The 20,881-nt window shown below is 52.2% G+C and overlaps 9 protein-coding genes across 9 annotated transcripts; 3 read left to right on the top strand and 6 right to left on the bottom strand.

Annotated features, from left to right (window-relative positions):
- Positions 1 to 1,426: 1,426 nt before the first annotated feature.
- Positions 1,427 to 1,768, bottom strand: CGGC5_v012814 (uncharacterized protein; the record flags this gene model as incomplete). The annotated part of the gene is made up of 1 exon (XM_032036639.1): positions 1,427 to 1,768. The coding sequence occupies one exon, from the start codon at positions 1,766 to 1,768 to the stop codon at positions 1,427 to 1,429; it is 342 nt and encodes a 113-aa protein (XP_031884525.1).
- A 1,644-nt stretch (positions 1,769 to 3,412) lies between these two features.
- On the top strand, positions 3,413 to 5,161 carry CGGC5_v012813 (putative extracellular serine carboxypeptidase; the record flags this gene model as incomplete). Its single annotated transcript, XM_032036641.1, has 2 exons — positions 3,413 to 4,668; positions 4,723 to 5,161. The coding sequence occupies 2 exons, from the start codon at positions 3,413 to 3,415 to the stop codon at positions 5,159 to 5,161; spliced, it is 1,695 nt and encodes a 564-aa protein (XP_031884630.1).
- A 151-nt stretch (positions 5,162 to 5,312) lies between these two features.
- citC-2 (Dehydrogenase citC) lies at positions 5,313 to 7,185 on the bottom strand (the record flags this gene model as incomplete). The annotated part of the gene is made up of 2 exons (XM_032036642.1): positions 5,313 to 7,040; positions 7,099 to 7,185. 2 exons carry the CDS (start codon positions 7,183 to 7,185, stop codon positions 5,313 to 5,315), a joined length of 1,815 nt encoding a protein of 604 aa, XP_031884629.1.
- Positions 7,186 to 9,211: 2,026 nt separating this feature from the next.
- Positions 9,212 to 10,525, top strand: CGGC5_v012811 (uncharacterized protein; the record flags this gene model as incomplete). Its single annotated transcript, XM_032036643.2, has 4 exons — positions 9,212 to 9,758; positions 9,847 to 9,964; positions 10,060 to 10,121; positions 10,173 to 10,525. The coding sequence occupies 4 exons, from the start codon at positions 9,212 to 9,214 to the stop codon at positions 10,523 to 10,525; spliced, it is 1,080 nt and encodes a 359-aa protein (XP_031884631.2).
- Positions 10,526 to 10,783: 258 nt separating this feature from the next.
- Positions 10,784 to 11,852, bottom strand: CRYZ (Zeta-crystallin; the record flags this gene model as incomplete). Its single annotated transcript, XM_032036644.1, has 2 exons — positions 10,784 to 11,652; positions 11,708 to 11,852. The coding sequence occupies 2 exons, from the start codon at positions 11,850 to 11,852 to the stop codon at positions 10,784 to 10,786; spliced, it is 1,014 nt and encodes a 337-aa protein (XP_031884375.1).
- A 578-nt stretch (positions 11,853 to 12,430) lies between these two features.
- Positions 12,431 to 13,380, top strand: nsa2-0 (Ribosome biogenesis protein nsa2; the record flags this gene model as incomplete). The annotated part of the gene is made up of 6 exons (XM_066152758.1): positions 12,431 to 12,484; positions 12,543 to 12,679; positions 12,728 to 12,997; positions 13,068 to 13,098; positions 13,297 to 13,316; positions 13,365 to 13,380. The coding sequence occupies 6 exons, from the start codon at positions 12,431 to 12,433 to the stop codon at positions 13,378 to 13,380; spliced, it is 528 nt and encodes a 175-aa protein (XP_066007979.1).
- Positions 13,381 to 13,532: 152 nt separating this feature from the next.
- On the bottom strand, positions 13,533 to 14,912 carry CGGC5_v012808 (Bypass of stop codon protein 6; the record flags this gene model as incomplete). The annotated part of the gene is made up of 2 exons (XM_032036646.1): positions 13,533 to 14,219; positions 14,274 to 14,912. The coding sequence occupies 2 exons, from the start codon at positions 14,910 to 14,912 to the stop codon at positions 13,533 to 13,535; spliced, it is 1,326 nt and encodes a 441-aa protein (XP_031884370.1).
- Positions 14,913 to 16,599: 1,687 nt separating this feature from the next.
- On the bottom strand, positions 16,600 to 17,283 carry yjlB-1 (Uncharacterized protein; the record flags this gene model as incomplete). Its single annotated transcript, XM_032036648.1, has 1 exon — positions 16,600 to 17,283. The coding sequence occupies one exon, from the start codon at positions 17,281 to 17,283 to the stop codon at positions 16,600 to 16,602; it is 684 nt and encodes a 227-aa protein (XP_031884373.1).
- Positions 17,284 to 17,925: 642 nt separating this feature from the next.
- aflV-0 (Cytochrome P450 monooxygenase aflV) lies at positions 17,926 to 19,067 on the bottom strand (the record flags this gene model as incomplete). Its single annotated transcript, XM_032036649.2, has 4 exons — positions 17,926 to 17,991; positions 18,045 to 18,189; positions 18,323 to 18,869; positions 18,929 to 19,067. The coding sequence occupies 4 exons, from the start codon at positions 19,065 to 19,067 to the stop codon at positions 17,926 to 17,928; spliced, it is 897 nt and encodes a 298-aa protein (XP_031884638.2).
- Positions 19,068 to 20,881: the final 1,814 nt, after the last annotated feature.

Genomic DNA, 20,881 nt, shown 5'->3' with positions numbered 1-20,881 from the left:
CTTCCCGCCAGTCCTCATTTCGGTTCAACCGGATATCCTCAGCATAAGGAAAGCTCCGTGAAGCCCTTCACTGCGCAAAGGCGACTGACTATAAAGCTTGAGATGGTACCCAAGGCCTTGTAGGCGGCATGTTCTACTGGGCATCACAATTCTTCTCACATTCGTTACAAACTACAACAACAGTCCACGATGAGATTCTCTATTTTAACCGCCTTGACTCTGGTCTTCGCGACCGCAAGTGGTCAGGACCCTCAACTTCACAAGGGCCTTGGAGGTAAGCGCAGCTCCCAAGCAACTTGAAAATATCCCGCTAATGTTTTGTTTTTTTCCAGCTGAGTGCGTCAAGAATCGCGATTGCTGCCCTTGTGACACGGGATCTGGAGCCTCCATTTACTGCCAACGTGAGAGAAGGCTATTGCACCAAGTCCAAAAAGCGGGAGCTAACTGCAGTAACTAGCGGATGACACATCTTCAACCAAGTACCGCTGCAGACACTTTGGTAACCCATGGACCTGGTGCCAGAACAACCGTGGACAGTGCGGAGATTGGGATCACTTGTCCTAAATTTCCCAGGAGCGGGCGCCACTGAATGGCAAGGTGGTGGGATAACTGTGTCGATGACTACCACGCCTTGCAACAGGTACAAATAGTCACGTTTACGTAGCGATCAGGAATGGTCGCTGTCAACATATACGGGATACGATAATAAGGTGACCAAGGCCTCGAAACGTGATGTTTCTGACGATGTTGCAACCATATCTGGGTAAGCCTACGCTTCCACACAACTTTGCGTTGGCGTGTATATCTTAGTACAGGAACTCGTACTAGCTCGAACTGCGTAGCGAGGAATGGAGAAGTTTGCCGGACGCGATTCTTTATAGATGACTAGGTGCCTCATGTGATCACAACATTTCAATACACACTCAGGACTGGTTCCGATCCGAATCTTCTCATGGGTTCGCATAGCATCAGTTTGGCTTGAACTTTGAACTCAGCAATTAGAGCGGAGCAATAGGTAACCACGAAAAATGTGGTGTTCGTGGCCCAGCCACCAGCTAACCCTTGAACATCTCTTTGCCGGTGGAATGTTGGTGGGATGTTTGAAAGCGCAAAACAGCGCAAAAATTGTCAAAGGTTTATAGTTCGACTTCTCAATGCTAGAAAGATGTTTTGAATTCTGGGTATCGAGAGGAAACTCGTTAATATGCACGAGTGCCGTCATGAAATTGAAAATATACAATGAAATCCGCGCTGAAGCCCAGTGTCAAGTAACTTGGACCGGATCTTTCCAACTTCAAGCCAACGCCTTGGCGCTAAGCGTGAAGAAAATCAAACTTCAGAGGGTTTCTAGCATGTGAGTTAGCACAACAGTGTCATGGGCTGTCATTGGATTCTTAGCTTACTAACATGTCCATGTTGTGAGTATTTAGAAAGGGCAAACCCAGAGGTTGGCCTTCATGTACAAGGGGTCGTCGCAAGAAAGGAAGCCGTTTTTCAATTGGGTTCCGGCACGCTCATTTGTGCGAGCGGTGGTTGTGTACTTGCCGCAAGCCATGGGCGTGTCGCCGCCAAACGTGCACATGCCAGTTCTGTAGGTGTACTTGGCACCTCCAGCGATACCCAGCTCAAGTGAGCGTCCGTTCTTAGGGTCCAAAGCCCAAGCAATGTCGCCCTCCGACAACGGCTGGGAGTTGCCACAGCAGTAGGAGGTGAAGTCGGCAGAGGCGACAGAAACGAGAGCGGCAGCGGCGAGGGTAGAGAAACGCATTTTGATGTCTGGGGTTTGGTCAATTTGGGAAAACTTTCAAATCTGGTAATGAGTGAATGTCGCTGAAGCCGATGGTAGCTGAATGCGTCAACTAAGCAAATGAGTTCAGGGCTTTATAGCCTCTTGAGTTGAGGCTCAGCTCGGCCTCTTTTCCGAGTCATTAATGTCTATTTGAGTTCAACGCATAGCTATTTGGAGTTATCACGAGTTGAATGGTTAATCTGTTGCGAGTAAATCGAGAGAAAATGGACAACTAGCTCTGCTCGGTTTCATCTAAAACATTGGGATGAGACGAACTAGCGAGATAGAGTTCGGATTAAGCCAGCACGTTGGCCATATTCGCCTCGGCGACCCATCTTTTCCCGGGTAGGGCGAGATGAGACGAGACGGAACCGTGCTGGCGGATTGCTGATCAAAGGCAAATAAATTAAACATAATGGACTTTTAGTTGACCGAAGTGTCCGGTCCAGTGGCACAGTGGGGGCAGCGCGAGTCTTGGGGGCTGAGTGTCGTCTCATGTCGAGTCAGGACTGGTGGTCTGTGATTGTGGCTGTTATGTTGGGAGCGGCAGCAGCCTGCGCTTTACATTTACTATTGTACGCTTGCTTCCTCCGTTCTGGCTCATCAGACTTCCATTGAATGGTGTTAGAATCACAAGCAATGCGGTTGGAAAGCTGGGGTTCCCCGTGGGGGCCCCCTAACCAGGACACCGAAAACCCACTCAAATCCCCATGCTTTTCCGCACCTTGAGTTGAGGAAGCGAAACTTGGGAAAAGGACCAGCTTTGCAATCTGCCCGTGTACTGATTCTTTGATATTCACGGCGACGCTCCGTCTTGAACTGACTGGCCGCAAAACTTTTGCGTAGCATTGGCCTCACAGCAAGCTGCAACAAGCATTGCAGCGAATTAGTCCTGGATGGCCGTCTCTCACTTCTTGATTTTCCTAAGGCTGGTTGCCACATAGTCACACCCAGCTATCAATTGCCGCCATTCTGCAGCTATGAAGAACACTCAAATTTGTAATTATAGCGAGACAAACGATTCGCTGGAGTCTCGGCAGCAGCCGAAGGCACCGAGTCCAGTTGCAGATCCGTGAGCGGGGAATGCTGCCGAGCGAATATTTTGGCCCCGGCCGGCGACCGAGCTAGAGTTGTGGATCGCACACCTAGGGAGCCGCAGTATGAACCAAGCAGCAATTGAGTATTCGTCGGCAAGTCGAAGTCATTCTCCCTCATGAGCTGCCGAAATGCAGATCTCGCCCGACTCCCCGAGATGTTACCATGATGAGGGGTCACACAGGCAAGGATCCATGACGTCGAAAGCCAGGTGTTTCCTCTTGGCTACCCGCAAAACGTGCACGGGTTTGTGCATTTCGGGAAGGTCGAAATCGCTACGCTCACATAAATGGTTGGTGGTATTTGACGTGACAAAACATTTCGATAAGGGAGGTAACATTGGCTAGGGCCAAACGCAATCGATCCCCTGGAGGCTCGTATGACACCACGGAGTCCACGGGAGAGATCAGCGAGCGTTGGTTGCGCAAATGGCACAAATAACGGCGCACCCGCCGGTCGGGAGCTCATTGCCGCGTCCAGCGTTCATCTGAAGTTCGTCCCGTCTTGGTCGTTCAAAGATCGCCCTCAATGATGGCTCCTTCATGGTTGGCCGCCGGCCTTCTCTGCTTTATCAGAGTTTCGGCTGCTCTGGGTCCCCAGCTGAGTCTTCCGGAGATTCGGAAGAGCATCGCTCGCGAATCGGAACCTGAGTCTGCATCGCCGGAAGTGTTCCGATTGCTCGCCAATGACACTGCAGTTGGAGCGCCGGATCCTACAACGCTCTACCGCGCCTACAACTTGTCGGTACCAGTCGACCATTTCCACAACGATTCGCTCTACGAGCCGCACTCAAACGCTTCGTTCCCGCTGCGGTATTGGTATGACGACCGGTTTTACAAGCCCGGCGGCCCGGTGATTGCGCTCGCATCGGGCGAAACCAGCGGACTGGGTCGATTGGCATTCTTGCAGAAGGGCATTGTGGCCATTTTGGCCGAGGCAACCAACGGAGTCGGCGTGATATTGGAGCACCGTTACTACGGCAGCAGTGTCCCAACCCCGGACTTCAGCACTGAGAATTTGCGGTTCTTGACCACCGACCAGGCCTTGGCTGATACAGCATACTTTGCGCAGAATGTCGTCTTCCCTGGAAAGCTCGCGAATGTTAGCCTGACCGCTCCCGACACCCCCTGGATTTTGTATGGAGGCTCCTATGCTGGCGCATTCGTCGCCTTTTTGCGCAAGCTGTACCCAGAAGTTTTCTGGGGCGCAATCTCATCATCAGGTGTCACGGCAGCGGTTGTAGACTACTGGGAGTACTACGAAGCTGCACGACTCTACGCGCCCGAGGGATGTGCCGAGACGACGCAGAAGCTGACTCACGTCGTTGACAACATCTTGCTTCAAAAGGGTAATACCACTGCGGACGACATCGTCCTTCTTAAGACCGCCTTCGGACTCGAAAACGTGACGAGCAGTGCCGACTTTGCGAGCACGATCAATGGCGGGATCAGCGGCCTGCAAGGCCGCAACTGGGACCCCGCGATTGATAGCAGGGCTTTCCTGCGTTACTGCGCAAACATGACTTCTGATGAGGTCTACTGGCCAGGAACGGAGAGTCTGGATGGTGCAGTCCGAGAACTGCTCGCCGTTGGCGGGTATGAGTCCGAGGTCGAGGAGTTGGCGACACGCTTCAAGAACTACATTGGCTACGTCAACTTCACAACGGTTGCCTCCTGCCGTGGGCAGGATCAGGACGACTGCTTCGGCTCCGGGGACGACGACGCGTATTCTGCGGACGATCTCCGGCAAACCTGGCGACTATGGTCCTGGCAATACTGCACGCAGTAAGTTAATTGACATATTCTCCAGCGATCTGGTGGCTAACGTTAGATGTCAAGGTGGGGATACCTCCAAACTGGGTCCGGTGTCCCTGAGACTCAATTGCCACTGATCTCACGTCTCATCGATCTCAACTACACAACTCAGATCTGCCGCAAGGCATTCAACGTGACAACACTACCTGACGTGGAGGCTATCAACAAATATGGTGCCTATAACTTCAGTTACCCCCGCGTAGCAATCATTGATGGAGAATCGGACCCGTGGAGACAGGCAACTCCGAACAAGATTGGATTGCCTCGGCCGGAGTCGACCATCACCGAGCCCAACCTTGTCATCGGAGGAGGGGCGGTACATCACTGGGATGAGAATGGTCTGTTCAAGAACGAGACCACGGCCGACTTGCCACCTGGACCCGTCAAGGAGGCCCAGGCATTCGAGGTCGAGTTTGTAACAGCTTGGCTCAACGAGTGGAAGGAAACGTACGGTTCCAAGTAGCAATCTACTGATAGTTCCAAGATCCTGACATCACGCGCTGTAGAAGGGACAGAGGCATATAGTATGATCAACTTCAGTTCATTAGGTACATAATCCATAATGACTCGGCATAATCCGAGGCATGTCGTCATGATTGTTCACATCGTCAAGCTCATTTCGTGGCCGCGTTAATGATGATCTCAGCGGCTCTCTCGGCGATGCCATAGACCGCAGTCTGAATATGGGCCGAGATCAATACAGGCATGATGCTGGCGTCAACGACCCGTAGATTCGTCGTTCCGTAGACCTTAAGAGTTGGGTCAACAACTCCACCATCTTGCTTCGGAAGCATGGCGCAGGTGCCAACGGGGTGGTAAATCGACAAGGCCGTCTTGAGGGCGAAGTCCCTCCACTGGGCATCTGTGGTGGTGTTCAAGCCGGGTTCATACTCAGAGATCCAAGTCGATCTCAGAGGCTCTGTGAGCGCAACCTGGCGACACTTCTTGATGGCTTGGATGGCCGCCTGCAAATCGTACTCGTGTGTTAAATACTTGGGGTCAATGAGAGGTGAACCAAGTGGGTTGGAGGCGTTGATGTGGACGTTTCCACGGCTCAGCGGGTGCATGATGGCGGCAATGAGAGTCACGTAGTCCTTGCCGTACCCATCAGTCCCTTGTGCGGGATATCCCTTGACGCCAGTATATCCATCGCTGAAAAGAATCTCAAGCTGTGGCACAGTGGTATCGTTGAGCCATTGAAGTTTCTTTTGCTCAACTGGATGATCAGAAGCCCCCACAGCCTTGTGAGCAAGCGCAAGCATGTCCGCCTCACCCTCGTCACCGAGAGCCTGGTTCCAGTTGGTGAACGTGTAGCCGCTGCCAGAGTACCCGTACATCGATGTCTTGCCATCCCACCACAGTTGCAGTTGCTCGGCAGCATACGCAGTGTCGTACTTGAGGCGATCGTATCCCGTGTAGTTCTTGCTGAGCTCGTATGAGCTTTGGATTCGGATGTGGTCTTGGAGGTTCTCGCCGACGCCTGGGAGGTTGATGATCTGCTCAATACCTGCAGCGGAAAGCACATCAGAGCTACCGATGCCAGAGTTCTCCAAGATAGAAGGGCTGAGAAGACCACCGCCTGAAACAATGACCTCGCGACGGGCTGTCAGGATAGTTCCATCGACTAGTGTAACACCTGTAGCTTGATGGTTTCCTTCGGATGTAAGCTTAAGGTTGACCTTGGCAACCTTGGACTCTGTCAAAACGAAGTGATTGGTTCCAGCCAAAGGAAGATAGGAATTGGCGCTGTAAGACCGGTTGTAGTGGGTCGGCTCGATACTGTTTGGAGAATATAAAACGCCCAAGGAATTGCCGTTCAATGATTCCAAGTTAGTTTCGATACCAAGACTGTTCATCACAGGTATCAAACCAGCTTGGTGCTCGGGGATAAGGCGGTTTATCAGCGCCTTGATCGGGCCCGAATCTCCCACACCCTCACTTCCTGTATAATACTGCGTGTTGGCCGAAGTAAAGTTCTCAGACTTCATCATAGCGGCACGCATCGAATCCCAGTTCCAACCAGGGTTTCCCAGCTCTTCCCAGCCATCGTACTCATGGGCAGACGCTCTGTCGTATGAAAAGAGGTTCAGCGCGGAACTGCCGCCCAGAACATGGCCTCGTGTCTGGACCCAAACGCGCCCGTCGGAACCCTCTTGGGGCACGGTCGTCAAGTTCCAGTCGTACTTGGTACCGAATGTCGTGCCTCTGCGTCCAGGGATCTCGATGCGTTCATCTCCAAGACCTGCTTCGCCGGCCTCGATGACAAGGACTGTCGCATTGCGCAGGCCCAGGCTCAGGCGGGTTGAGAGGGCCAGGCCCGCGGTACCGCCTCCGACAATGATCTTCACATTGTCAGCTTTTAGTCCAACTTGGCTTTTCAGCTTGCTACATGACACGTACATAGTCGTAGGACTCAGCGGCTCGCTTTCCAGGAGCCGCGGTCGCGACGGTCGCCAGCAGGGCCGTGAGTATAATGGCAGGGAGCATGTTGGCTACGGCTGATATTAGCTATCCGTGCGCCAGATGAGTTGTGACGATGCGGTTCTAGACTCAAGGGAATCCATGCCGTTGATGCGACGCGTAAGGCTGTGAATATGAGACGAACATACCTCTCGAGGGTTAGAGGGTGGCACGAACGTCGAGGGAAAGGGTGTCGACGACGATCTCAAGCTGCCCAACACGAGCTTGAATTGGCCCTTGAGTCAGGTAAACAGGAGGGGGTGAGGTTCGTACGGTTGCTCCGGAAAAGGTTCCGTCAACCCTTTTGTACGAAAGATCCTGGGGTGCCATGACAAGCCGATGCGCGATAAAGCGATTCAATTTGCCGTTTGATCAATCACATCGTCCCATCCCAAGGCAAAGGTCCTGAGAAAGGCAGGGTTGGTTCCAACGAACCGCCATACTGGCCCTTGCAGATGCATCGCAACACGCAGACGGATTGGCCAGCTCCTCAGAGAGCAGCCTGGGGGTGAACCCGAGTTTGAACGGTCAGGCTGACTCCCGAGTGGGGTGAAGATGGGAATCCGGTGAGGTTTCATTGCTAGAGAACACCGCCCAGATATTGGACGCCACTCGCAACCTTGAGTGTTCCCAGGGTCCAATGTGTTTTGTCTCCCAACTGCCATGTTTTTGGGGAGGGAGAAGAAGAGGGGTGCCACTGCTGTCGGGCGTTGTGACAGGGATTCGGCAGTTTACCCCGGTCGTGCCCCCTAACACAAACTCCACGCCGGTAGCGACAGCGGCAGCTGCGGGAAGAAGTTCTGCTTAACGTTCACTGAAGACGACAGGGGACGCTCGGGTTCTGTTCTCGCGAATCCCACACGAGCATGCGCCAAGGCGGCGCAGAAAGGGGTGAATTTGGTTGTGCTGAAGAATGTGGATAAGCGAGCAACAGGCCTCAATTGAGGTTCTGTGCCGATTTTACTTGCTCATCTGCAGTTATCATCACTCGAGAAAGGGAATGAATTTTATCTTGGCTTTACAAGAGCCCGCAAGACTTCTTGGACCGCAATGAGCCAACAGTCATCCTGAATCCAGAATAGATGATTCTGCAGTGGGTTCTTGCTGGTTTCCACTGTCAGTCAGCTGAAGGCGGGCTGGACCGTCGGTACGGCAGATCCCAGGAGCTTTGGCTCCAGCTTCCATGGACTTGCCTTGTTCGAAAGTCCATGCGGGTTATTGAAGTTGAGTAGAACTACCTCGTATCTGCTCCCTATCCACCGCAGTCATCATGGACAACATCTCCCCCTCCCACACAAGTTTTCCCCGAAATTCAGATGCCCCGATGTTGGAACATATCACGATCCATTTACTCCGCGAGCAGAAGCTCGAGAAATCCGGAAGAACACCTCCAGTTCGGCACGTCTCACGAGCTTTCTCGGGCCGTTACCCTATGCGCAAGGAACTTTGTCATGTCTCATGCGCCCTGCGACCGGTTCTTTTCTCTCGCTGGGGCTTTTCCGATCTCACTTGCCTTCCTAAAATAATGCCCAGACATTCAGTGGAGATGCGAGTCAGGAAGCCTGAAAACAACCAACAAGGGCCCCAACCGAGGGCATTGGCATCCCTTGCACTTATCTGCGCGGCTGCGTGGCACGCTGGTCGCACAGGAGATTCCGCACTCTGGGGAGGCCTTCCGCTGCATTCTTGCGCGCTTCGAAGCCTCTGCGGGCGGAAAGTCTAATGCCATCTGGCACGTTTGAATGGCCATGCCTTGACCGAGTGGTGTCGCAATATCTGGGACCCCCAGCGACTTCGCCCTTGAACAGTCGGACGAATTGCCTACCCCGTCTGGCAAAGAGTCCTTGCAGTATATGTGTATCAAACAGAATACTGTGGCAGGCTGTCGGTCAGACCGTACGATGAACATATAGAAACCAGCCTCGTGCACCGACTAGCCCAAGATATTTTGCCGATTTCGTGGCTTTGGACACCACGCTGAAGTCAAGACCGTCCTGTTGAACAGCGTCGATGCAAAAAATCAGTCATGGGGCATCTCAAATCGATCCTGACAATGTCGACAAGCATCCTTCAACGAGACGAGGCGCTCCCTCCCGACGAGGACATCGGTCCCGCCTCTGTTGCAACCGCGGCCGTCCTTACAGCACTTATGATCATCACCACCAGTGCTCGAATATGGGTTCGAGCAGCGAATCGAAAGCTTGGCTGGGACGACTGGACGATTCTCATAGCGAGTGGGGTCTCGATTGTACGGTTTGCGTTCGTGGTCAAGCAACAACAGTACGGCAACGGCAGACACCGCGTCTATCTCAGCGACTATGACTACATGATGATCAACATGTACGGATGGTGGGGTCAGATTCTGCTATTCCTCGCAGTAGCTTTTCTGAAGGTGTCGATCTGTCTCCTGATTTTGCGGATCAAAGACACCAAGGTCCTAAAGGTCCTGCTTTATTCGATTATGGGAGGAGTCTTGGTTTCGAACTTTGGAGTGGTCATTATCTTGGTTGCGGAATGTCAGCCTGCGGGTTTCTGGCGAGGGAGGTCTGCAAAATGCTGGCCAACACAGATCAGAATTTATTCGATTTGGGCTACAATTGGTACGTTGATCCAGTTTACCAAAAATGCTGAAAACTTTGAGACCGACGGGTCTACCCTTCTTCGGACGACTGACATTTGAATCGCTAGCTTTCTCGGTTTTGACCGATTTGATATGCTCCCTTCTTCCTCTAGCTGTCGTCTGGAATGTTAATATGCCAAGACGAACAAAAGTCTCCGTCTGTTTCTTGATGGGATTAGGCCTAGCGTAAGATCATCTCTATAACCTACGGGACGTGGATCTTCACTCTCTACGGCTTAGCATCTCGATCGATATTAGTTCTGCTACTAACTCCAATGCAGTGCAACTGGCTTCGGCATTGCAAGAGCCGCATCTCTTGGTATTACCACGACCGATCTTAGCTGTAAGTTTCCCATCCTACCTCGTTAAATGATATCTTACGAATTTTGGACAGGGGCGTACTGCATTGCCGGAATCTGGTCAAACCTCGAGCTCTTCCTGGGCATCATCGCAGCGAACCTGGCCCTCTCGCGGTCGATATGGGTCCATTTCTTCGGGAGCAACGACTCCCACGCAATCCCTGGCTCAACCGGCCGTTCGAATCCCACCGAGTCGGGTTATGTCAACAGCAAACTCCGAGGTGACCAATTCGAAGTGCCATCGACAATGGTCCGTTCCCGCCGACGAGGATCTGAGACCAGAAGCTCGAATAGCGATATACCTTTGCAGCCTGGTATCCAGAAAAAGACGGAATTCTGGTGGACGGAGGACGATGAAAGCCAGTCACAAACGCCGTTGAAGAGGTGATCGGATGTCGGAGGGATAAGAGTGCGAGCGGTCTGGCGGTGGATAGGGCAGCGCAATCAATTATGATTATGATCGTACGAAAACCCACTGGCAGGGCCCATGTCATTCCCCATCGTGAAAGAATTCTGCCGGACCCGTGCTTGGCGTCGAACACCGCGGAATGTGGCTCTGTGCTTTAAGCTTACCCGTCGTCACGCGAGCGGCGGGGAGATAGGCTAAGTTTGGACGAGCAGTCAATTCCGCCTCCGTAATCAGAGGCTAATCTTCAGATATCACGACAACCAACTTTGCTCCACCGCCGCCACTTTCCAGTATTTCATGGACCTTTTGAATTTTCTCCATTCTGAAAGCTTTCACTGGGACTTTGATCTTCCCGTCTTCAACAGCCTGGATAAGCTCTTCCCAGGGACACGCCCTAAAATCATCTGGCCCACCACCGTACACCGAAAGCCGGACTCGATTCGGAAGGAACTCGAACGGGGAGAACTGAGTCAGCTCCCACTCGCCGCCCTGAATACCTGCCATGCATACCGTTCCCATCTCCACGGCACACCGAGCACTATCTCGTAAAGTCGTTGTGCCAACAAGCTCCAGAATCTTGTCGAACTTGCCTGCACTGCTCGCCGAAACACCTGCTTCGATGCTTCCGCCATCAACATAGACTTCATCCGCGCCGTGATCCTTGAGCATGCTGGTCCTCGCCTCGCTTCTCGTCGTGCCACCGATGCGAGATGCCCCCAGATAACGCGCCATCTGAATTGCACAGATACCAATTGAGCTTGTAGCGCCTCTGACCAGCAGACTCTCACCACGTTTGAAATCCAGCCCTTTCACTAGGGCGCCCCAAGTAGTCTGGAACATCTCAGGCAAAGATGCTAGGGTGGCGATGGGAAGGCTGGTCTGGGGGAATGGGCGAACATTCTCGGCTGGCACGCAGACATACTCGGCGTAAGAGCCGGGAATTTCGCGCCCGAGGCCTCCCATACAGGTTGCGACGCGGGTCCCGATCGGAAGGCCGGCGGTGCCGGGGGCATGGGTGTGGTGGGCGGCGACGGTTCCGATGCACTCGATGCCAATAATTCGGGGAAATTGAACTCCGGGAGAGTGGCCCTGGCGTGTGAACATTTCTGGAAACTCATTAGACTCTCTGCAACTGAGGTCAGAATTGTGATTCGATCTTACCAGCCCTGTTGATTCCGAAACCGATGATTTTGATCAAAACTTGTCCGGACTGAGGAACGGGGATTGCTGTTTGTTGAATCTGCAGCACGGAGATCGGGCCAGTCGTAGGACAGATAACCGCCTTCATAACCTTGGGAACATGCATGATTTGTAAGGTATATTGGATCAAAGGAGCCGGATTGTAGCTATGCTCGTTGGAAACGAAGTGCACTTACTTCAACGCCTGAAGCTCTGCCTCTTTTATCGTTACGAGCAATGTTAGTCACAGTGACGCAGCTGTTTTTTGAGAACTACTTGCTTACATGGAAAGCGGTGCGGGGGTGTTTTGGTTCCGGGCGGGATTACAAGCAATCGGCTTTGACCAATCTCGTTCTCGTTCTCGGGTTTAGAATACCATCTACCTCCGATCCCGATTATTCAAGTTCAATGATCAAGTAAATCAGAACGAATTGGTAATCAAATGCCGTTCATTGCGTTAGGATAGTACTTGGCTCGGACTTGCTCTCGGAATCCCTCTCGGCAGAAGCAGCAGGAGAACTCACGCTGCCTCCGCTGCACATACAAGCCCCGCCCCTCCGTTAACGGCAGGGTGGATCCAGTGCCCGGTGCCGCCGGGCACGCTGGGGCCGGATAATCGGGTCCTGTCCTTCTGAGTGTCAGCCGGCTTACCCCGCCTAAAGCCGAACATCTTCAAATGCGCTGAAACACACTCCTGTCACGAAAATGCCGCAAAATCAGCACATTAAACGGTGGAGGAAGCGGCATGGAAAGCATTATGTTTATCTCACTTCCAAGTTTCACCCAGGTTGGTGCTAAATGTTCACCTCCGTCACAGACTCGTTACCGAGAAGCGAGCAAGAAAGCGCCTGGCCCGGGCTGGCCACAGCAATCCCACGACGTCCAGAGCCTGCACGGGATCCGCGCAAAGATGATGCAGGGGAAGCGCCGCGTTGGGAAGATCCAGATGCGCAAGTAGATCAAAGCTGTCGAGAAGCGAAATGTCAAGACCGCCGACGACAGCCTCCCCTCCGACCCGGTCCTGCACTACCTCCTGGACCGAAACGAACCAAGCGCCACCAAAGCCCTAGCGTCGTCCATCAAGCAAAGGCGTAATGAGAAGGCTGCCCGTTTAAACATTACCCTACCCGAGGTTCGCAGCATCTCTGAGGATGAGATGTTCAAGGTCGTCACTACGGGAAAGAAGACGCACCAGAGGAGCTGGAAGCGCATTGTCACCAAGCCTATATTCGTTGGCGAAGGATTCACCAGGCAGAACCCGAAGGCAGAGAGGTTTATTAGATTTGTTGACACATGTTCCACCGAGGGGTATCGGAAGACTGACGTTGCCTTTATACTCTAGACCGATGGGACTTCGTCAGAAGTTCGCCCATGTCAGCCATCCTACTTGAGGCGCCACATTGAAGGCCCCGATCTTATCCGTCAAGAAGAACCCACAGAACCCGACGTGCACTCGCCTTGGAGTTTGAAGCGTCGCGCCGTTGTGGAGGTGAACGCCAGCGAGCTTGGATTGACAACGACTTCGGGCAAAGCTGTTTGGGGAAGGTATGCCCAGACCACGGACAATCCAGAGGGCGAGGGCAGTTAATGCGTAAGATGTCTTATTTCCCTTCTACAGATCAGATTCTAATGTGCTCAGCATTCTCCTGGTCTGACTTTAGCACGGAGTGCTCACGATATTCGTCTACATTGTGTCTGAATTGCATCGGAAATGGTTTCAGAAACAAGGTTTATAGGGTACTGGGAAAAGGACTTCAAGTCCTAAAAATGAAGAATGCTTGAAATAATAGCATACCTATACAAAAGGCTACTGGCCAGATGATAGGCCAAAGGACGGGATCCAGATAATGAACAAGATACCAAACTGAACCAGAAGCATGTACTGGAAAGTCTCCAGCCCTGCCACTTGCGTGATGGCTCCCAGCATGTACGGAAGCAACGCACCGCCAACCTGCCCCAGCGACGCGACAAATGAGACGGCAGCGACATGCAGCTCCTTGGGCAATAGGTTGACCAACTGGACGATGGCCGAGGGGAACAGAGGCCCCATCACGAACCCAAGCAGAGCCATAACGACGACCGAGAACCACAACACCCGAACGAAAATGAACAGCAGGGTGAAAACTGGGGCGAAGATAAGATAAACGACAACGGCGCGCTTGACACCAAGTTTGTCGGTCACCACGCCCAGCATCAGCCGCCCCGCTGCCATACCGGCCCAGAACGCAGACGAGCAGATGCTCGATGCGTAGGTGCTCGCGTGTCGGACGCGAAGCATGAAGGCTACGATCCAGCCGGAGATGGTGCATTCGGCTCCGACATATATCAGCAGGTACCCCGCATATACCCACGTTGCCTTGTATTTGAAGATGGCTCCTTTGGAGGCAGGGTCGCTTGCGATCTCTTGGTATAGCTTGCTTTTGTGGTATCTCTCTGCGTTCTCGTTTCTGAACGCCCAGCAGAGGATGCAAGATTCGATAGCAGCAGCTGCGGTCTGGTATATCTGTTAGCATACGAAGTCACTTGCAAGATTCGCTCGAGGACCTACCAGGACATAGTACCAGCGATACCACAACCCGCCGTCTTCCGAGAGCATCAAGCCCACCAGGTAGGGACAAATAGCGGCTCCCGTAGAGAACGAACCATGCAGCAGCCCTGACAAGGTATTCGCATTATCCAAAGCGGCAAACCAAGCACACCAAGACCCATCTACAAGTCCAACTCCAAATGCCCCGGCAGCCGCACCCATTAGGAACACCGGGAATGGAGGACGGGCGGCAGCCACAGCTGCATAGAGCAGATGGCAAAGCGGGCCGATGACAGCAATGCCTCGTTGGCCGAACTTGGCGTGGACCGAATCATTGAGATACGACGCAATAACGTAGCCAATAGGCCCGACGAGGAAGAGCGCTGAAACTTGGATATCCGTGAGTTGGTAAGACTCCTCTAAATGAGGGATGACGGCGCCCGTCGTTGACGTGAACAATCCAACCACCGCAAAAGACCATGCTGCTGCCGCGATTCGTAGGGTTGCGCTTTCTTCAGGAAGCTCGTCCGTCGATGTTTGCGAGCCGCGGTCACTACCCAGGAGCCCATCTTCAGCGAGATGCGCCTGTGTCGCTGGCTCAAGCAAAGGCTCGGTCTCCCCCGTGCGGGACGACCTCGATCGATGCGGGTTGGATGGCATATTGAGGCTGGTTTCGAGATCTTGATACTGTTTGCATAGTTGAATTGGAATAGGTTCGGGGCGTGTTGTGTGTTGAGAAGCACAACCTGTATTGTAAGTTGAATTGTTGTTGGAGAAGGTTGGGGGCTGCAGGGATCAGGTGACGTCTGTCCGCGGCAACTTTAGCCCAATTAGGCAGTAATTGCAGCGTGTCTTGCTGGATTGGGAGAATGTTTCAGCAGCTTCAGGGGTGCCAATTGTGCCAGAACATCTCCAAATGGAGGAATTGACGGCCGTGGGGACTATTCTTGGCCACTCATACAAAGTCAGGCCTCTGGTGCTTCCTACATGCATGCTTTGCTCTTTACCAGGGCACGTATTTACTAGAGCACGTGTATCTATCTTAAGGTGAGAATGTTAATACTCTTAATATTTGCTCTATTGCTAAGCTTCTTAATTAGGTCACAAGCTGATTAAAAGGATCTGACTCAACCATTTAGCTCTCTGCACCAGCTCCACCTTTAGAAAAGATAGGCTCCTACGAGGACGTTGCAGAGGATGAATTTCGCGGGCCACAGGTGCACTATCAGTCATTACTTTTTCATTCCTAGCAGTGAGTGCTATGACCAAAAACTTGCAAATACGCGCTCTTACTGCCTTTTCAAAGCTTGTGACCACCTTAACGAGAGCTACCTTCTGCCTCTCAGCACAATCCTCAACAGACTACATCTGGTCTTTCGATATGAGTAAATTTCTCAGCCCCGAAATGACAATGCTGTTATATTACAATCTTATTGATTAGCAAGAGCACCTTCTGGATAAACTCCATTCTTTTCGAAAGCGTATTCTGGCCGACGGCGTTCCCGCTATTGCCGTTAACCACGTCATCATTGATCTTGTCCAAGCAGCTCAAGCATTTCAGAAAAAAACTTGCAAGTACCTCTCTTCTGTCAGTTGTGTTATATGACTGTACGCTGAATGCTCCAAGTAGGTTTTGAGGTATCGGGCAAAGCCAGCTTTGGTCACCTCAAAGTTGCTAGTCGGCCCGAATCGGGACCACGCCCACAGTGGTGAGCCCGTTGTTCATATGTATCGGGGTCATGGGTAGGGTAAACAGTGCTTCGAACTCCTCGCAGCTGATCAAAGGGTTCGTGACAACAAGCAACTTGCTAGGGCTTACTTACTCGATTTCAGACGTTGCGGTAATGCCCGATGCGATGGTTGCCGTGGGCTGAGCGCTTGGATCGACCCAGCTGCCGCCCGGGTTCGAAGCACACACGAGGAAGCTAACATATTGTTCGACGTCCTGGCATGACCGTCCAAGTTCCGGGCTTCAGAATACGACCTAGGCCTAGCTGGCCTTCGAAGAGTTCGCAATGTTGGTGAAAGTATCGCCTGCCTTAACCACGTATAGCTTGCAGACGGCCGCGGTCGGAATACAGAGCGTGCTCCTAGTGGCCCTAGGAAGGTTGGAGCAGTTCGCAATGACGTTGTTTACGGCCAGCAGTTGAACTATGTTGATACCCTGCTGTTCCGTAATAGACATTTTCTCATAAGGGTATTAACACTTCTTATCACAATTACATGTTGACAGAGTGTCTCATCCATCACAATATATAATCGCAAGTGTATGATTCTGGTGTATCGATATTAAGTATCGTAAGGCCGGGCTTCAATGCCGAGCAAGCACGGTAACAGTCATCAAATATCAGAGCTTCACCTCGATGTCATTCTGAGCGCCGCCAACTCCCTTCCACGTCCTCCGCAACCCATTCTCCGAGTCTCCAAACACCGGGTCAAGCTTGGGCTTCGGCACGCCCCAGACCTTCTCAAAGTCGCCTCCCCCGAGCACAAAATCCCACACTCCTCCGCTGTAAGCACCCATCATCGTGTACCCCGAAAGCTCAACCTTCCCCAGCGCCTCGCGCGGATTGTCGGCTTCGATCCCGTGTCCCTTTCCGGGACTCAACAACCCAAATGGCGCCTCTGGCCTCGTGTTGTAGGTCTTGTGTGCCACTCCAGCAGGGATGATGAAGACGTCGCCAGCTTCTGCCTGAAGCTCCACGCCGCCCTTCTCCCAGGACGACTCGTACGTGTTCTTGTCCAGGTCCTCGTCGGTATCTGCCACGCCGAAGCGAATCGTGGCGTTTCCAGACAGAACAGCCATGCACTCGTGGGCCTTGGAGTGGAAGTGCGAGAGCTGGGTCTGGCCGTATCGGAAGATCCATTGGACGTCCCATCCGTTGGTCGTGAATCTATCCCATACTTGCAGGGCAGAGCAGTGCGACGTCTTGGGGTCCTTGGGTAGAACGTTCTTGTACTGCAGGAGCGGCCGAGGCGAGTTCGGAACCAGGTCCGTTGGGAAGAGATGGTATTGTCTGATTTCAACCATTTTGTTTGTGTCTCTAGTGTACTGATGATGAGTGTTGATCTAAAGCTGCGGCTTCAAAACGTCAGATGCCGTGGTTGTATTCAAAATGAAATGGGGTACAAGACATCGTCAACGGTCTTATCAGGTTGATATATCACCGTTGGAGAATCGGCAGGTGAGCCGAGGACTGGCGAATCGGGTATCGCATCCGATCCGGAATTCCACCTCCGTTTTGTAAGTTCGTCATCGCAACCCCGCACGCTCCAATCGCCCCCCGGATGCGGAGTCCGGTCCGGATGGCTCCCATTTCCTTTTCTGCTTTTGGCATATCACCACGGCGGATTTCTTGGCGGATTTGCCAAGATAGAGTCGTTATCACGATCATTGTTCTTGACATTGGCGCGTGAAAAGCTGGCTCATGACAGCTTGCCAGACTGCATCATAATCTACACATTCCCTTTCCTGCTCCCCCGATAAGACGCATGGGAAATGATAGGTATACCGGATTATGGGTATGTAAGTGAGAAAAGTGCATTCCATGATGATTATTGTGATTGCAACATTGAACCCCTGTCTAATTTGTGGCTAAACTTCGTACAATCTTCTAGTCAGTCCTGCTTCAACCCTATCGTAACAGGTTCTTCATCGGAAAGACCTCGTCTTTTAGGTCGCTTCTGACTTCAATGGCGCATCAGTCTCCGTCGAAAATTTGATGGGGCAATTGTGTTCCTTGAGTCCGGTTAGCGTTGGATGTATCGCGAGCTCATGCCTCGTGATCGTACCATGACTTTGGTGAACTGATCGTCAAAAAACAATTCAAACCGAGACGTTATTCCAGGACTGAAATCGTCAAATTCAGGGACAACCGAGGTCGCGTACGTGCGATAAATCGCAGCTACCAATGTCGTCATTTCGGCCATTGCGAGACTGTTGCCATGTCAGCTTTCCACAAAAGCCGAATTAAGGAGTACTGCCATCATGAGAAAGAGAGCGTGCAGGATACGATGTTTGATTGAATGACAGAGTCAACATGCGCCGAAGGGGAAAGAGGGAAACATACTGCAAGCCGATACACATCCGGCCGCCGCTGGAGAAAGCCCAAAACCAGCGATTCATCTCTGCTGCTTTAGGTCCTAGCCATCGATCAGGATTGAATCTCAGAGGCTCTTCAAACACTTCTGGGTTGCGGTGAAGACTGTAGGGCGACATGCTGACGGTGACGTGCGCCGAAATCGTGTAGCCTTCAATGTCTGACTCGGTCTCGAGTGAACGAGGCTCAGAAGCGGGAAGAGGAGCGTACAATCTCAGTGTCTCTTTGATGATAGCGTTGAGGTACTGGCATTTATCGCTCACCTCGGCCTTTGGCAACCCGCGTTCATTAAGGGAGTCCGGGGGCAAGTTGAGGACTTCATTTCTCAGTTTGTCCTGGAATACGCGATGCTCTCTACGTGATAGTGCCCAAATGAGGTACATAAGCGTGTCGCTGGTGGTGTCGATGCCAGCCAGAAAGTGATCCGCGCACTCTGAGGCTATGTCGAGGTCGTCCATCGTGCCTAGCTTGCGTTGAAGCGCCAGACGGTCGACTATTGAGCGTGGCGTATCATCCTCTACGGCACAGATGAGTCTCGAGACTAACGTTAGGTGAGTTTGCTGCTACTCGACGTACCGGTCTTGGCATCGGAGTCATTGCCGGCTGCATTGGCTTCCTTCCTCGATTGCTCATAAGCTTCCAAAGCAAACTTTCGGATGCCAGTGTAAGTGGCTGGCTTCGCCATGGGAAGAATTTGCGCAACTATATATTCCATCGTGTGCGTCCGAGTGTACAGCCATTTTGTTAGCGATGGAAGGTGTACCGCGAACCAAGAAAGCCGTCGCCGTGCTGGATTGAGGATATCATCAAGCAAGGCCTGGTCCATCTTCGATCCTTGCAAGGCAGATGTCGAGCCATTCTTTCCGTATATGAATGCCGTAATACTATCCAGCGAGTAGTAGTGCAGAGTTCTGAATGTTTCGCTAATGAGGCGAGGTTCCTGCGCAATCAGAAACATGTATTGCCGTGCTTTCTCTTCTATCATGGCGGAAACTGGGAATTTGAGAATGTTGGTCTTCGAATAAGCATGGGCAAGAAGCCTCTTGCGCTCTCCGTGTTTTTGAGTGGAGTGGAAAGTGAACAGGTTCTGCCGACCGTAGACATCAAACATCCGGTAGAAGGAAGTCCTGCCATACCTGCTTCCGGGTCCGTAGATGGTCCGGAGAGCGCTCAAGCTATTGAAAGAAACTTCTTCAGGCCCGATTCGGACGGCTGGACCGTATTTCTGATGCAATCGATGGATCGTGCGCGTTCGGGTTCCCATCCAGTCTTCGTAGGCTAGTCGCCATTTCGTCAACGCAAACGATTTCGGCCCCGGTACATGCCTCAAGGGACTCAGCAGAAGTGAGTCAATGACGAGGTATTTGGCCAAGAAAGCCGCAAGTATGACCAAAGCCACGATGACAGAAACAGATGCCATCACAAATCGCTCGTTCCGTGCTGTGTGAGGCCGTTGAGTTGAGGAGTTGTGCCAATCGGGGACCAAACTTACGTAGTACCCCAACTCGTTATCGGAGCATGTGGTAAGTCCGATGCCGCGTGCATCTAGCATATGTATCGCGGAGCGTCGTTATCTAGATGACTATTAGTCAGAATTTGAGATTACCAACACTTCTTGTCGATTACGACGCGACAATTTAGAGATGTAAACAGCTGTACCACGACGAGCTTCGATCCCCATGGGCAGGGGCTCTACAAGGTCTCGCTCTCCCGTCCCCAGGATAACAAAACCGACTCTGCTGTCAATGTGCAAAATCAACTATTCTTCGAGCTGTCTGGAATGCACCCATTCATATGTGTTTGCTTATTGTTGGCGACAACACAAAGCTCGCCTAGCTCCCAATCTATGATCTGGAATTCTTCAACAAATTGACGAGTTTTACTTGCTGGTAAGCTTCTATGTAAGTCTTAATTATCTTTTTGTTTTCTACTCTGAACGGCTGATTTTCATGTCGATCACTTCTTGGCGATTGAGCTTTTGCGGCTGATGGGTCGTGATGATCACCAACGAAGGCATCGCATGGTGATGGTGGAGTGCAACACCTATGAGTGGACCTCAAAGGGACAAGGGCATCGCGGAGGCCCCTCAAAGCTTCAGTATTTATTTGTGAGGGTAGTGTACATGTGAGCCGATAATCCGAAAGGTCCCTTGTAGCCAATTCTGCCGACGTGTCGCACGAATTCCCTTCACGGGAGTTTCCATCGCGCAGCCTAGTGCTTATCGCGCGCCATTCTGAGTTACATCGAAATGCATGTCCCGTATTTCCGTCGGGTCCGGCCCGTTTACGACGGCCCTGTTCTGTTCATCTGGCCATTCTGTTGGCAGCGCGAAGCCCACCATATCCACAGCCAAATGGACTTTTGTCACTTAGCCGCAGAGAACCAACATGGACCCCTACATGTTCATGCTGATGATCATCAACAGCTCGGACTTTGGTCCCTAAAGGGAAACAGGAAACTTCAATCTGATTTGCACGATACGTCTCAGTTCAGGCCCCTTGGGCAAGTCCCAGTTCTCACACGTGTACA

The sequence above is a fragment of the Colletotrichum fructicola genome, assembly GCF_000319635.2.
Source record: "Colletotrichum fructicola Nara gc5 chromosome Unknown KSG_Nara_v1_contig07, whole genome shotgun sequence".
Lineage (NCBI taxonomy): Eukaryota > Fungi > Ascomycota > Sordariomycetes > Glomerellales > Glomerellaceae > Colletotrichum > Colletotrichum fructicola.
This window is presented reverse-complemented; position numbering and strand designations above follow the sequence as displayed.